The sequence below is a fragment of the Rana temporaria genome, chromosome 4, assembly GCF_905171775.1.
Source record: "Rana temporaria chromosome 4, aRanTem1.1, whole genome shotgun sequence".
Taxonomy (NCBI): Eukaryota; Metazoa; Chordata; class Amphibia; order Anura; family Ranidae; genus Rana; species Rana temporaria.
In genome coordinates this window covers 423429569-423443639 of record NC_053492.1, presented here as the reverse complement: position 1 = coordinate 423443639, position 14071 = coordinate 423429569, and the positions used below count along the sequence as shown (strand labels likewise).

Here is a 14071-nt window from a genome sequence, read left to right as displayed (position 1 = left end):
GCACAAACTCACTGCCAACCATTTTGTAAGAAACTATTGTACTATGTATGCCTAAATCAGGATATCATTCCCTGTCTCCACCCAACTCTGCCATCCTCTCTGTAACCCTTACTTGTTACCAACGTGTTACCTTGCAGTAGCTAGACAGCTAAATGCATCTTCTTTAAAGTTTATGAGCAAAGGGCGTCTCATGTGCACCCACAGACCAGGCAATCATCGATGGTATGGCTAAAGCTTGGCCATGGAGTTGCTCTTTAAAAACATAGAAACAACTTGCCAGCATTGACAAAACTTAAAGCTGAACTTCAGGCTTGCAGAGTTACAAACTTCTCTCCTGTACTGAAAGTACTTACTCCGATTTCACCGCATACTGTAAACTTCTCAGTGTGCATTAGAACCTGCAGCAAGTCAGATTCCACCTTATTTCCTTGCTGGAGGACATCCAGCATTAACCAGCCCTTTCCTCTGCAGCCTTGCCATCCCTGTCCCACTGCTTTAAATTTAATATTGGATTTTTATTAATGAAGGCTCAGCATCACATGCAGGGGTTTCTTAGGGCGGTCTGTATGAAGTCTGCCTGGAACACTAGAGGTCGACCGATATATCGGCCGATATTTGGCAGTTTTGGAGAAATCAGCAATGCCCGATTTCTATCCAAATTAGGCCGATATTTTACATGGCCGCTAGCGGTGCAACGGCTCCGGAGCTAGGCCGAAGCCGCGGCCTTTCCTGATGCCGTGACCGCGGCGGCAATCCGCGGATTGCCGCCACGGTCACAGCATCAGGAAAGGCAGCGGCTTCGGCCTAGCTCCGGAGCCGCGGCCATCTTGGTACACCCAGCGCGGTGGCCCTCTCTGTTTACACTCACAGAGGGGGAGGGGCCCGCGCTCGTGGGACACACACCACTCACTGGTGTCTGTACTACGGGGGGCATGTCTATACTGGAGGGAGAGGGGGTCTGTACTGAGGGGGGGTTACACCCTTTTTTTTGCATTAGTGCCACTTGCCATCCAGTGCCACCTGCCAGTGCCAATATCCAATGCCAATTAGTGCCACCTTCCATCCAGTGCCACCTGCCAGTGCCAACTAAAGCCATCAGTGCCACCTGCCAGTGCCAATTAGTGCCACCTGCCAGTCTGTGCCACCTGTTAGTGCCAACTGCCAATCAGTGCCACCTGCCAGTGTCAATTAGTGCCACCTGCCAATCAGTGCCATCTGCTAGTACCATCTTCAGTGCCATCCAGTCCAACCTGCCAGTGCCAATAAGTGCCACCTGCCAATCAGTGGCTTCTGCTAGTGCCAACTTCCAGTGCCAATTAGTGCAATCCAGTGCCACAAAAAAAATAAAAAAAAATCGGCCTAAAATATCGGCCGCAAAAATCGGCATCATATATCGGCCATTGGCCACCCAGATTTCGAAATATCGGCATCAGCCAGAGAAAAACCCATATCGGTCGACCTCTATGGAACACCTACTTCCTCAGACTGACAGCCACCTGTCACTCCTCCCAAGAGCCAGCCCACTGCTTGCACCAGAGATGGGGGCTCTTGAAAGAAGTACTGAGCAGCGGTGCTGTGATGTTTTCAGGAAATCATGACTGTGCCTCCCACCAGCCATGATTTGCCAGCATTGCATCGAGAGCTCCAGTGATGACTTCAAGTCTAGCATAAGGTATGCAATATAGAAAGGTTTTGTTTAAATTATGTTGGAGGTTGGGGGCACAACGGGCAAAGTATACACAGATTAAAGGAGTTGTAAATAAATTTTTTTTTGCTGAAATGACTGTTTACAGGGTATAGAGACATAATAGTTAACAGATTCCTTTTAAAAACGATTAAAAATAGATAAAAATCAATCATATAATGTACTTGTAGTTTCTAGTTTCGTTTTTGCATGTTGTTTTCTGCCTCTGTGCTGTACAGAGCCACAGAGCCAATACAGGGCAGTGATGGTTTGGAAAACAAAACCGATTGGTGCTGAGGGGTTTTAGACACGCAGTAATCACACCTCCTTGAAGTTAGTGACCACAGAGAGAAAGCTCCCAGCACTGTGCTTATCAGGAAACAGACAACCAGGAAGTGTGGAGATCAGAGAAAAATTACAGCAACTTGAGAGCAAAAACAAACAATGAGGACATGAAAACAGCACTGCATTAAGGTAAAGGAAGCTATTAAGATAAAAAAAAAATTCCTTTACAAACCCTTTAAACTCCAGCCTCAAGGAAAACAAAGACTGTGTTTATTATGGAGCCCAGTCCAAAATTTGCCTTATTTTATGAAGCTGCAGAACCATCTTATACTTCCCATGAACTCCTACTTTAGATTTTAATCGACTAGAAGAACAGAAGCAGAGTTTCACACTCACCAGAATCCAGGGAGTTCAGCACCTCCAGGGCATGCATCATGGCACTTGCAAAAACATTGGCATCTTCTTTGCTCCCGAAATTGAGCCCATAAACTTGTCGTGCATCCCGCCACTGGTGGAAGGTCTGAGTTGCCTGGTTGTACTTCAGCCCCTTAGGAATGGCACAATTGATCACCACCTTTGGTAAAGAACAGAAAACAATGTCAGTGAGAATTCCTTACAGGTCAAAGATGTTAGCTTAAAGCAGAAGTTCACCCTAAAAAGGGGGGGATTTCCAATTTAACACCTCCTTTCCCCTACTTTTAGGGAGTGGGTACCTGCTCCCACTTCTGCTTTGACCGCCTAGGACATGGGTGCTCAACCTGTGGCTCTCCAGCTGTTGCGGAACTACAAGTCCCATCATGCCTCTGCCTTCGAGAGTCATGCTTGTAACTGTCAGCAGCTTCCAATGCCTCATGGGAATTGTAGTTCTGCAACAGCTGGAGAGCCACAGGTTGAGCACCCATGGCCTAGGACTTTAAGGGGGCCAGACTGTTGACATGTTGTGGAACTACAAGACCCCTCTGCCATTGGTAGTCATGCTCGTAACTGTCAGCGGCTTGCAATGCCTCATCGGACTTGTATTTTTGCAACAGCTGGAGGGCCACAGGTTGAGCACCCATGCCCTACTCTCTCTTCATCCCTGAGCAGAGCTAACCTTGCATGCTTACAGTGCATCACACAGATCAGAAACATTGCCATCCCCCAAGGGCAGGCGGGTTGTTTCCAATGCATTTGATTATTCTCTAAAGTCTACAAATGACCTTCGTTCCCAAGTAAACTGCACGGCTGAATTTGTGAGGCAGTCAGGCAACTAGGCTAAACGTAATCCACTCAACGGCCTGCAAAAAAAAACACAGAAAGACACACACACACACAGACAGAGACACACACAGACAGAGACACACAGACAGAGACACAGACACACAGAGACACAGACACAGACAGACCGACACAGAGACACACACAGACACAGACAGAGACACACAGACAGAGACAGAGACACAGAGACACACAGAGACACAGACACAGAGACACACACAGACAGACAGACAGACAGACAGACACAGACACACACAGCAAAAATGATATACCCTGTTTCCCCAAAAATAAGACCTACCCTGAAAATAAGACCTAGCGCTATTTTCCAGGAGGGCTGCAATATAAGCCCTACCCTGAAAATAAGCCCTTGTTAAAAATGCTTGTAAAATCATTTAATCCACTCTATTACAGTAGTATATAATGTACAATGTGTGTGTTTCTGTAATATAATTGCGGGGGAAGAGAGCTCCGGCGGGTAACAAACACAGAGCGTCTTTATAACAAAGATATTTGGCACAATTCTATTACAGAAACACACACATTGTACATTATATAATACTGTAATAGAGTGGATTATAGGATTTTACTAGCATTTTAACTCAGTTCACACTGGGGATTCCTGACAGGCAGGGAGGGGGAGAGAAGACAGCACATTACATGGTAAGACCTACCCCGAAAATAAGCCCTACTGTGTCTTTTGTTGGCATAATTAATATAAGACCCAGGCTTATTTTCGGGGAAACACGGTATATAGATTTCCATATCGCGTCATTCAAAAACTAGATCCTGGTTTTCAGTTAGAGATCCCTTTGACACAATTCTAAAAATCACAATTTGGATTTAGTAGACAATAAAACCTGTCAGACCATTAATGCTGCCACTTGGGTAGATTTCCCCCCACTTCCTGGTAACATTAGTCAGGATAGAAAAAGTGTAGGGAAATAAAGGAAATGATAGTTGCCAAAGTAGGAGAACACCTGTTGCATCACTAGGACAGAAAGTTAGATAAAAATCCCCCCCCCCCATAAAAAAGGGGCAAAGACCCCAAAAAATAAATACAATTTTACAGTTGGTAAACTTTCCCTCACAAAAAAAAACAAAAAAAAACTTCAAAACGTTTTGTGGGGGCAGGGAGACAGTCCTCATCTCTGTGTAAACTTTGACAGATATAGTCAGAGCTTACACAGGGCTTTTTCTACTCACTTCCAGCAGCGGGTAGAGTGGCGTGGAGGAAGCAAGGAAAGGGCAAATAAAAGCAGGTTTCCGAACAATTTACATTTGTCATCCAGCCTGGTGACTTTACTCTACTGCAGGTAAATAATCCATCTTTGATCATCTCCCTGCCCCCAGCCTGCGATCAGACAGGAAATAGCAGCTCCTGCCAGTATGTGTATTCAATGCACTCCACTTGCCCCCGATGGCTGCCCCTCCCTATAAAAGTCTGGGGTATCTCATATTGTACCTACACAGGTTGCACTGAAAAAAGGAAAAAAACATTTTTTTATCCGGCCCCCTTGAACTTTGCGACCTTTTCCCACATTCTTCAAACATAAAGAAAGATATAAAACTAATTTTTTTTTTTGAAGAATCAACAACACGTGGGACCCAATCATGAAGTGCAACGAAATTTATTGGATATTTCAAACTTTAAAAAAATAAAATAAAACTGAAAAATTGGGCGTGCAAAATTATTCAGCCCCTTTACTTTCAGTGCAGCAAACTCTCTCCAGAAGTTTAGTGAGGATCTCTGAATGATCCAATGTTGACCTAAATGACTAATGATGATAAATAGAATCCACCTGTGTGTAATCAAGTCTCTGTATAAATGCACCTGCACTGTGATAGTCTCAGAGGTCCGTTTAAAGCGCAGAGAGCATCATGAAGAACAAGGAACACACCAGGCAGGTCCGAGATACTGTTGTGGAGAATTTTAAAGCTGGATTTGGATACAAAAAGATTTCCCAAGCTTTAAACATCCCAAGGAGCACTGTGCAAGCGATAATATTGAAATGGGAGTATCAGACCACTGCAAATCTACGAAGACCTGGCCGTCCCTCTAACCTTTCAGCTCATACAAGTAGAAGACTGATCAGAGATGCAGCCAAGAGGCCCATGATCACTCTGGATGAACTGCAGAGATCTACATCTGAGGTGGGAGACTCTGTCCATAGGACAACAATCAGTCGTATACTGCACAAATCTGGCCTTTATGGAAGAGTGGCAAGAAGAAAGCCATTTTTTAAAGATATCCATAAAAAGTGTCGTTTAACGTTTGCCACAAGCCACCTGGGAGACACACCAAACATGTGGAAGAAGGTGCTCTGGTCAGATGAAACCAAAATCAAACTTTTTGGCAACAATGCAAAACATTATGTTTGGCATAAAAGAAACACAGCTCATCACCCTGAACACACCATCCCCACTGTGAAACATGGTGGTGGCAACATCATGGTTTGGGCCTGCTTTTCTTCAGCAGGGACAGGGAAAATGGTTAAAATTGATGGGAAGATGGATGGAGCCAAATACAGGACCATTCTGGAAGAAAACCTGATGGAGTCTGCAAAAGACCTGAGACTGGGACGGAGATTTGTCTTCCAACAAGACAATGATCCAAAACATAAAGCAAAATCTACAATGGAATGGTTCACAAATAAACATATCCAGGTGTTAGAATGGCCAAGTCAAAGTCCAGACCTGAATCCAATCGAGAATCTGTGGAAAGAACTGAAAACTGCTGTTCACAAACACTCTCCATCCAACCTCACTGAGCTCGAGCTGTTTTGCAAGGATGTGCAAAAACAATAAGGATATGGACAGCCGCACTCCAGTAACTTAAAAAAAGACGTGCCCTTTATTGGGTACAGGAAAAAATGCACTACAGATATCAGCACACAGTGGGATAAACAGCTGACGCGTTTCGCATTGAGTGTCAATGCTTAATCATAGCTATAGATGAAATAAAAAATAACAGGTATACATATACACACAGAAATCTATGCTCAATTGGACCCACCCAGCATGTGATTGACTACAGCAATTAGCCAGTATCCAACACACATGCGGGGGGGTGGGGAGAAAAGGCATAGGTGAAAAAAAGCACACATGAAACAAACTGGCTTGCAAAGTGAAACAAATCTGTAAATACAAGTGTGGACAATAATAAATGTGACCAAAAAGGCAACACATAATTATGTAAAAATATAAATAGTAATCAAAGACATATTAAAAGCTGAGGTATGACAGGGATGTGGTGTAAATATAAATGTGAATAAAGAAAGTGAGTTGATGATTAATGAAAATGTATTATAAGCATGTGCTAAATGAAGACCGACAAGCCCATATAATCGAAGCATGTGTTATCACTTATATTTAAAGCAAAGACAGAATGATGTGAGCAAGGAACCAATTGCAATATATATTATAATAGAAAAAATTGTGATTATTGTGTTATGTTAATAAGTATGTATAAAATGTGAAAAGTATACATGGGTATATATACACAAATATATGTGTAAAAGATATATATGTGTAAAAAGTGTCATAAAACTAATAATGAACCAGTAAAAGATTATATAAATGCAAAGGTGCCCAGTAGTGTGTGGTGTTGGAAAAAAGTAATAAGTGAAAGAATAGACAGAATTTCGAAAGGTACATCACTAAAGGGATGTATCACCTCCCTCAGTGTATGTGTATATGTATAGAGGTCCATTACCGTGTGCTGTGGAAAAGCCCAACAAGGGCAATAAAAAATATATATGTAAATAAATACATATATATATATGCACAGAACGTATGAAGGCCGTACACATAAGGAGAGGGGGGGAAAGGGGTACCAAATGAAATGTGTCTTTTGGAAGTAGTGAAATTTTCCAGATAAATAAAACCATGTTTTCTTCATTTTTGAAATTATAAGTAAAATATTAAATGAAAGTAAAAATGAGTGAGTAGAACCCTCTAAAACCAAAATCATGTAAGTGGTAGGTATATTGAAATATTGTATAGATGATGTAAAAATTACAACACGTATATAAAACCATACCAAATAGACAATTATGGTGGATAACCTGTAAATCATGAACCGATGCCAGAACCCAATAGGTACATGAAATGAGATCTGCAGTTAATCAGGCTAGTAATGGATATATATATATATATATATATATATATATACATGCACATGAGGGAAAACCAATGGGAAAAAAAAAAAAAAAAAAAACCTCCAACTGCACATGTATATAATATGCATGCATGTGAATGCATGTGTATATGTACTCAGCTAGGGCATATACTAGTCCTTACTGCCAATGATATAGTATATCTGATATTGAGGCGCTTGACCCCACTAGTACAAGAACAAGTGTGAAAGGACCCTGTGTGAAAGGGCCATGTAAAAAAAGGTTACATATGGGAATCGCGTCTAAGCAAAATCACAAAGCATGCAAGGAGGAATGGGCAAAAATTTCAGTCTCTCGATGTGCAAAACTGATAGAGACCTACCCCAAGCCACTTACAGCTGTAATCGCAGCAAAAGGTGGCGCTACAAAGTATTAACTTAAGGGGGTTGAATAATTTTGCACGCCCAATTTTTCAGTTTTTTATCTGTTAAAAAAGTTTGAAATATCCAATAAATTTCGTTCCACTTCATGATTGTGTCCCACTTGTTGATTCTTCAAAAAAAAAAAAAAAAAAAATAGTTTTATATCTTTATGTTTAAAGCCTGAAATGTGGCAAAAGGTCGCAAAGTTCAAGGGGGCCGAATACTTTCGCAAGGCACTGTATATATTTGTTTTAACTTAACTGAATGTTTTAGCATTTTTTTTTTTTAAATCTGCTGGGAGTTCAGCTTTAATAAGATGGGTTAAATAAGAGCCTTCCAACGTGACCATTATTCAGCAGAATTCCCTAAACATTAACTAAACGTTCCTCCGAGTCACTAATGAACAGAAGTTTACGGTACACCGCAGTCAAAACTGAAAATGAATTCAGGGAGCATGGCCTACATTAACCACTTCAGCCCCGGACCATTTGGCTAGCAAAGACCAGAGCACTTTTTGCGATTCAGCACTGCAACGCTTTAACTGATGTCCCCCCCCCCCACAAATAGAGCTTTCTTTTGGTGGTATTTGATCACCTCTGCGGTTTTTATTTTTTGCGCTATAAACAAAAAGTGACAATTTTGAAAAAAAAAAAATGCAATATTTTTTTCTTTTTGCTATACTAAATATCCCCCAAAAATCTATAAAAACAATTTCCCACAGTTTAGGCCGATACGTATTCTACATATTGTGGAAAAAAAAAATCGCAATAAGCGTTTTATTGGTTTGCGCAAAAGTTATATCATCTACAAAATAGGGGATTGTTTTATGGCACTCTTAATTTTTTTATTTTTTTTTACTTGTTATGGAGGCGATCAATTATTTTTATCGTGACTGCTACATTATGGCAGACACATCGGACACGGGACACATTTTTGGAAACATTCACATTTATACAGCAATTGTGTAAATGTGACTGGCAGTGAAGGGGTTAACCAGTAGGGGATGCGGGAAAGGGGTTAAGTGCATCATAGGGAGAGATTCTAATCCTTAGGGGGCGTGGCTACGAGTGACACGAGAGGGAGCATACGATCAGTGACAGTGTCACTAGACAGAGCGGGGAGATGCTTACCGTATTTATCGGCGTATACCGCACACTTTTTTGCCCTGAAAATCAGGGCAAAATAGTGGGTGCGCGGTATACGCCGATACCCGCGCCGAGTTTGAACACTGCGCCGGCATATACCGAGTACAGTATAGTCGGGCAGGCTCGGCCCCTCCAGGACGTGAGCGCGAGAGTAGCCGAGCCTGCCCGGACTATACCCGAGTGTACTGTGCTCGGTATATGCCGGCGCAGTGTTCAAACTCGGCGCGGGAAAGCGGGTATCGAACGGCAGCGGGGAGGACACAGCAGGCTAAGGACGCCGGACCAGACGAAGAGGACACACGAAGCCGCAGACGGACGCCGGACCCGACGAAGAGGACACCCGCAGACGGACCCGACGTAGTAAAATGTAATAAAATGTTTTTTTTTTACAGGAATGTCGGGTCCACTTTAGGGGTGTGCGCTATACGCCGGAGCGCGCAATACCCCGATAAATACGGTATTTAAACTTGCCTCTCCCCATTCTGCAGCTCTGTGACCCAATCGCGGGACATCGGCGGACATAGAGTCCGCGGGTCCCACGGGCACGGAGCAAAGTGACACACTATAATAAAAAAAAAAATAAAAAAAAAAAAACTTTGCCCAGCCGGTCGGGAACCATTTACGGGGGGAAAAAAAGTATTTGATCCCCTGATTTTGTACGTTTGCCCACTGACAAAGAAATGATCAGTCTATAAATTTAATGTTATGTTTCATTTAACAGTGAAAGACAGAAGAAAAATATCCAGACACATTTAGAAAAAGTCATTAAATGATTTGCATTTTAATGAGTGAAATAAGTATTTGATCCCTTCGCAAAACATGATTTCGTATTTTGTGGGAAAACTCTTGTTGGCCATCAGAGTTCAGACGTTGCTTGTAGTTGGCCACCAGGTTTGGACACATAAGGAGGGATTTTGTCCCACTCCTCTTTGCAGATCGTCTCCAAGTCATTAAAGTTTCGAAACTGACATTTGGTAACTCGAACCTTCACATATTTTCTATGGGATTAAGGTCTGGAGACTGGCTAGACCACTCCAGGACCTTAATGTGCTACTTCTTGTTGCCTTTGTTTTTGGTCATTGTCATGCTGGAATACCCATCCATGGCCTATTTTCAATGCCCTGGCTGAGGGAAGGAGACTCTCACCCAAGATTTGATGGTGCATGGCCCCGTCCATTTTCCCTTTGATGCAGTGAAGTTGTCCTATCCCCTTAGCATAAAAACACCCCCCAAGTATAATGTTTCCACCTTCATGTTTGACGGTGGGGATGGTGTTCTTAGGGTCATAGGCAGCATTCCAGCAAACATGGCGAGTCGAGGCCAAAGAGCTTGATTTTGGTCTCATCTGACCACAACACTTTCACCCAGTTCTCCTCTGAATCATTCAGATGTACATTAGCAAACTTCAATACATGCGCTTTCTTGAGCAGGGGGACCTTGTGGGCGCTGCAGGATTTCAGTCCTTCACAGGGTAGTGTGTTAGCAATTGTTTTCTTTGTGGCTTTGGTCTCAGCTTGATATCATGGACAAGATTCTCCCGTGTAGATTCCTCACCATTATCATGATCATTGAAACTACACGAGGTGAAATCTTGCATTAAAGTTATAGGCTGATCATTTCTTTGTCAGTGGGCAAACGTACATTTCTTTCCCCCTCACTGTACTTCTCTTTTAAACAAGGGGACAGTACATACTTTAGGGGGGCCATATTGTGCCAAGTAGGAGTAGAAAATGTCCCAACAGTGTAAGTAAACAATACTTCAGAATTGGTGGTCAGTAAAAAAAAAAAAAAAAAAAAAAAAGAGCCTGCAGTCAGTAGGAAGATGAAGCGTGCCCCATCTGGTATCAGTGGGAATAATAGTGCCCCACTATTGGGGGGGGAACGGTGTCACCTTGGTGGGGTCAGTGGGAGGATTAGTGCCTCAAATCATCAAGAACAGAAGTGTCCCAAGGGCTGGATAAAAAAAAATAAGCAAAGGGCCACATCTGGCCCACAGTTTGGAGACCGCTATTCTAGAAGAAAACACCAATCTGATCAGAGGCGGAGGGACAAATCTTAGTATAGACACCTATGGGTTCATTGCAGTCTCTCACACAGAGATTGATATTCAGGTGTTGTGTCTGGGAATAGCTTTGTTTTATTGCATTACAAAACAAGACTGAAAATAGTGTTTCCCAGAGTCAGACATGAAGACACGACATGCAATCAAAATATAAACAGAGGTTCTAAACCCTTCCCTCAATATGCTTTGTCATCTCTTGGGTTCCTCCTCAATTCCCATTTACCCAGCAGACAGTAAAACAGTTCATTGATTGTTTGCCCTTCAGACAGTAAGCACTTCACCAAAAGCAAGCAGGGGGTAGAATCACATGTTCCACGTCAGTACGGCATGGGAGCACAAGTACTAAAGCCTCACTCCAGGCACAATATGATCTGAGACAGTTGTCACCAGAATGGATGTCCCCATTTGAGATTTTTTTCTCTAATCCCAATGGAAAGCGGCACTTCTCTGAAACACTTTGACCGACAAGGCTTGGGTCTTCTTGTAGGACATTCATTTGCAGGACGCCTCCAAACCTTGCTGGCCACAAGTGGTGTCCTGACAAAACCTTTGTGGACTTTGCTCTGCTACCTGCTCTAAACTGGATTACCAACTACAAGATGACAGCTTAAAGCGGAGGTCCACCATTTATTTTTTTAAGTCAGCAGCTACAAATACTGCAGCTGCCGACTTTTAAAATAAGGACACTTACCTGTCCAGCACACCCGCGATTTTGGCACCCGAGGCTGACCCGTCCCTCGGATGATGCTGCTGCTGCCATCTTTGGTGAGAGAATCAGGAAGTGAAGCCTTGCGGCTTCACTTCCTGGTTCCCTACTGCGCATGCGCAAGTCACGCTGCGCAATCCGAATGGTCCCTGCTGTCTTCTGAAACCTGTGTCTTATCCAGAAGACAGCGGGGGTGAGGGTGACGGACGTGGCGTACACTACCGCAGATAATGCGGGGGTCTATGCCCGGAAGTGGGTGAAAATAGCCGTCTTAGACAGGAATCTGCACCCCCTCCCCCCTGAAAGGTGCCAATGTGACACCGGAGGGGGGGGGGGAATCCAGACAGCGAAGGTTCCATTTTTGTGAGTACCTCCGCTTTAAGGACCACTGGTAATGCTGACCAGCCATGAGTCTGACAGGTAAAGAAAACCAACTGTAAGAATGATTTTACTAGGGCTGCAACTAACGATTATTTTCATAATCGATTAGTTGGCCGATTATTGTTTTGATTAATTTTTATTTTTTTATTTATTTTTTTAAGGGATTTTGTGGCGATTTGCATTTTTACAGTTTTTGTTTTGCCCAATTTGTTGTTGGACAGATTAAAAAACACAAATTGCGGCAAAAACGCATTACATGCTTTTCTACAGCGTCTCCTTTTGAAGTACATTGAACCAAAAAATAAATAAAAAATAGCACCATTTTGCATTAAAAAAAGGCCTTGCCCTTTCCAAATACACAGCAGCTGAAAAAAGCATGGACATGAATGTGTCCCAAAGGAAACCATGTAAAAAAAACACCTAAAAACGCAGAGGTGTGACTCAGGCCTGAGATGTTTAGTAACATAATGGTTACTTTTTTGCTCATGTAGATTTCCATTCACTGGTAATCACATAAGTCACTTATGTGTTTCAGTTCGGACTCTTTCACACGGAGCGCCTGCCAGTTTTTTTTGCGGACCTGAACGGGCGCTCCGTGCTCCTCTATAGAGCCGCGGATGTCAGTGGTGACATGCCCCCTGACATCCGACCCGCTCCGATTTGCCAAAGCGTGATGGAGGAAAAACCTACTTTTCCATCCGATTGGCGGATCAGATGAACACGGACAGACGGTCCATGTTCATCCGATCCCCCCATAGGGGAGAGCGGAGAAAAGACAGGGCGGTCCCTGCACAGTGTGCGGGGAACGCCCTGTCATCCGCCGGCTCAGCTGGGATCAACAGAGCGATCCCCGTTGAGCAAGTGGAGGTTTTTTTTTCTTTTTATAGCTATGGATTTTTTGTAAACCAATCAATTTGGGCTTCTTATTTGGTCCGGTGCTCCAGCCATTGGTTGATGTATTCTTCTGTTAACCTGCTGGGGTACCCATAGGAGGGTAGTCCCCATCTGTTGTGAGCAGCCTAACCTGAGCCAGTGATCTCTGAATGTTCTGGTCTTGTATGAGCTCACATCAAAGTCCCAGCGACTCTTGAATGTCTTATTTCATTGGACTTGGGCACCTGTTAAAGCAGCCTTTATCCATCAGAGCTGCAGTACATTTGTGGCGCTACATCTGGGACCTATCGCACCTCTACAGTTCTATGGCTTGGCAACCACTTCAGGGGCATCACTGGATGGAAGTCTTCAGCTGTGCCAGCAAAGGACCATCATAAAGCAATAGAATCCCTTCAGCAGCTTATACTGCATGCCCGCTGTAGTAACTGCTCCAGCTCTCCTCCGCGCTTTCCAACCTTGAACTTACCTTGACCACGTTATTCACGCAGCTGACAAAACACATGCCTGCCAATATCTACACATTATAAACAGCCGCCTCCCGCCACCGATAACAAAAGGCAGCTTGAAGGCGGCATTCCTACATTTTTCAGTAGGCCGCGCTTCTGTAACTCCTTCACGCTGATCTGATAAAACACACTGACAGGCAGCACAAGTGAGCCCAGGTGTTCGTGGCGAACAAAGGGGCTCACCTGCCGCAGTGTAAGGAGGAACGTGGGTCTTTATTTAAATGTGTTCTATTACAGCTTCCCAAAAATAGAGAAAAAAAAAAAACACATTAATGCAGCAAAAGGACGGATAATTTCAGAGAACAGATACAAACCTAAGTCAAAAAAAACTTTGACTCGGGTATGTCAAGGTTTTTTTTTTAAAGACACAACTGCTCATTAATTCAAATAGCAAATTAATTAATCACAAGTCTGTAACACAATGCATAGCGCAGGCAGGGACAGTTGCTATTAGAATGGCGAAAATGTAAGCTCTAGAGCAAGGCTGGGATGGGCATGTCCTGGAGCCATTTTTTACTTTTTGCACATTAACCACTTAACCCCCAGACCATATTGCTGCCCAAAGTCCAGAGCACTTTTTGCGATTCGGCACTGCCTCGCTTTAACTGACACAT

General features: G+C 43.3%; 1 protein-coding gene across 2 annotated transcripts in view; it reads right to left on the bottom strand.

The window, feature by feature from the left end:
* Positions 1–14071, bottom strand: part of ENAH (ENAH actin regulator) — a 131463-nt gene that overhangs the window by 49004 nt on the left and 68388 nt on the right. For both annotated transcript variants that reach the window (XM_040351376.1, XM_040351378.1), the window contains exon 3: positions 2366–2543. In XM_040351376.1, coding sequence (XP_040207310.1) covers positions 2366–2543 — 178 coding nt within the window. The remainder of the gene's footprint in view (positions 1–2365; positions 2544–14071) is intronic.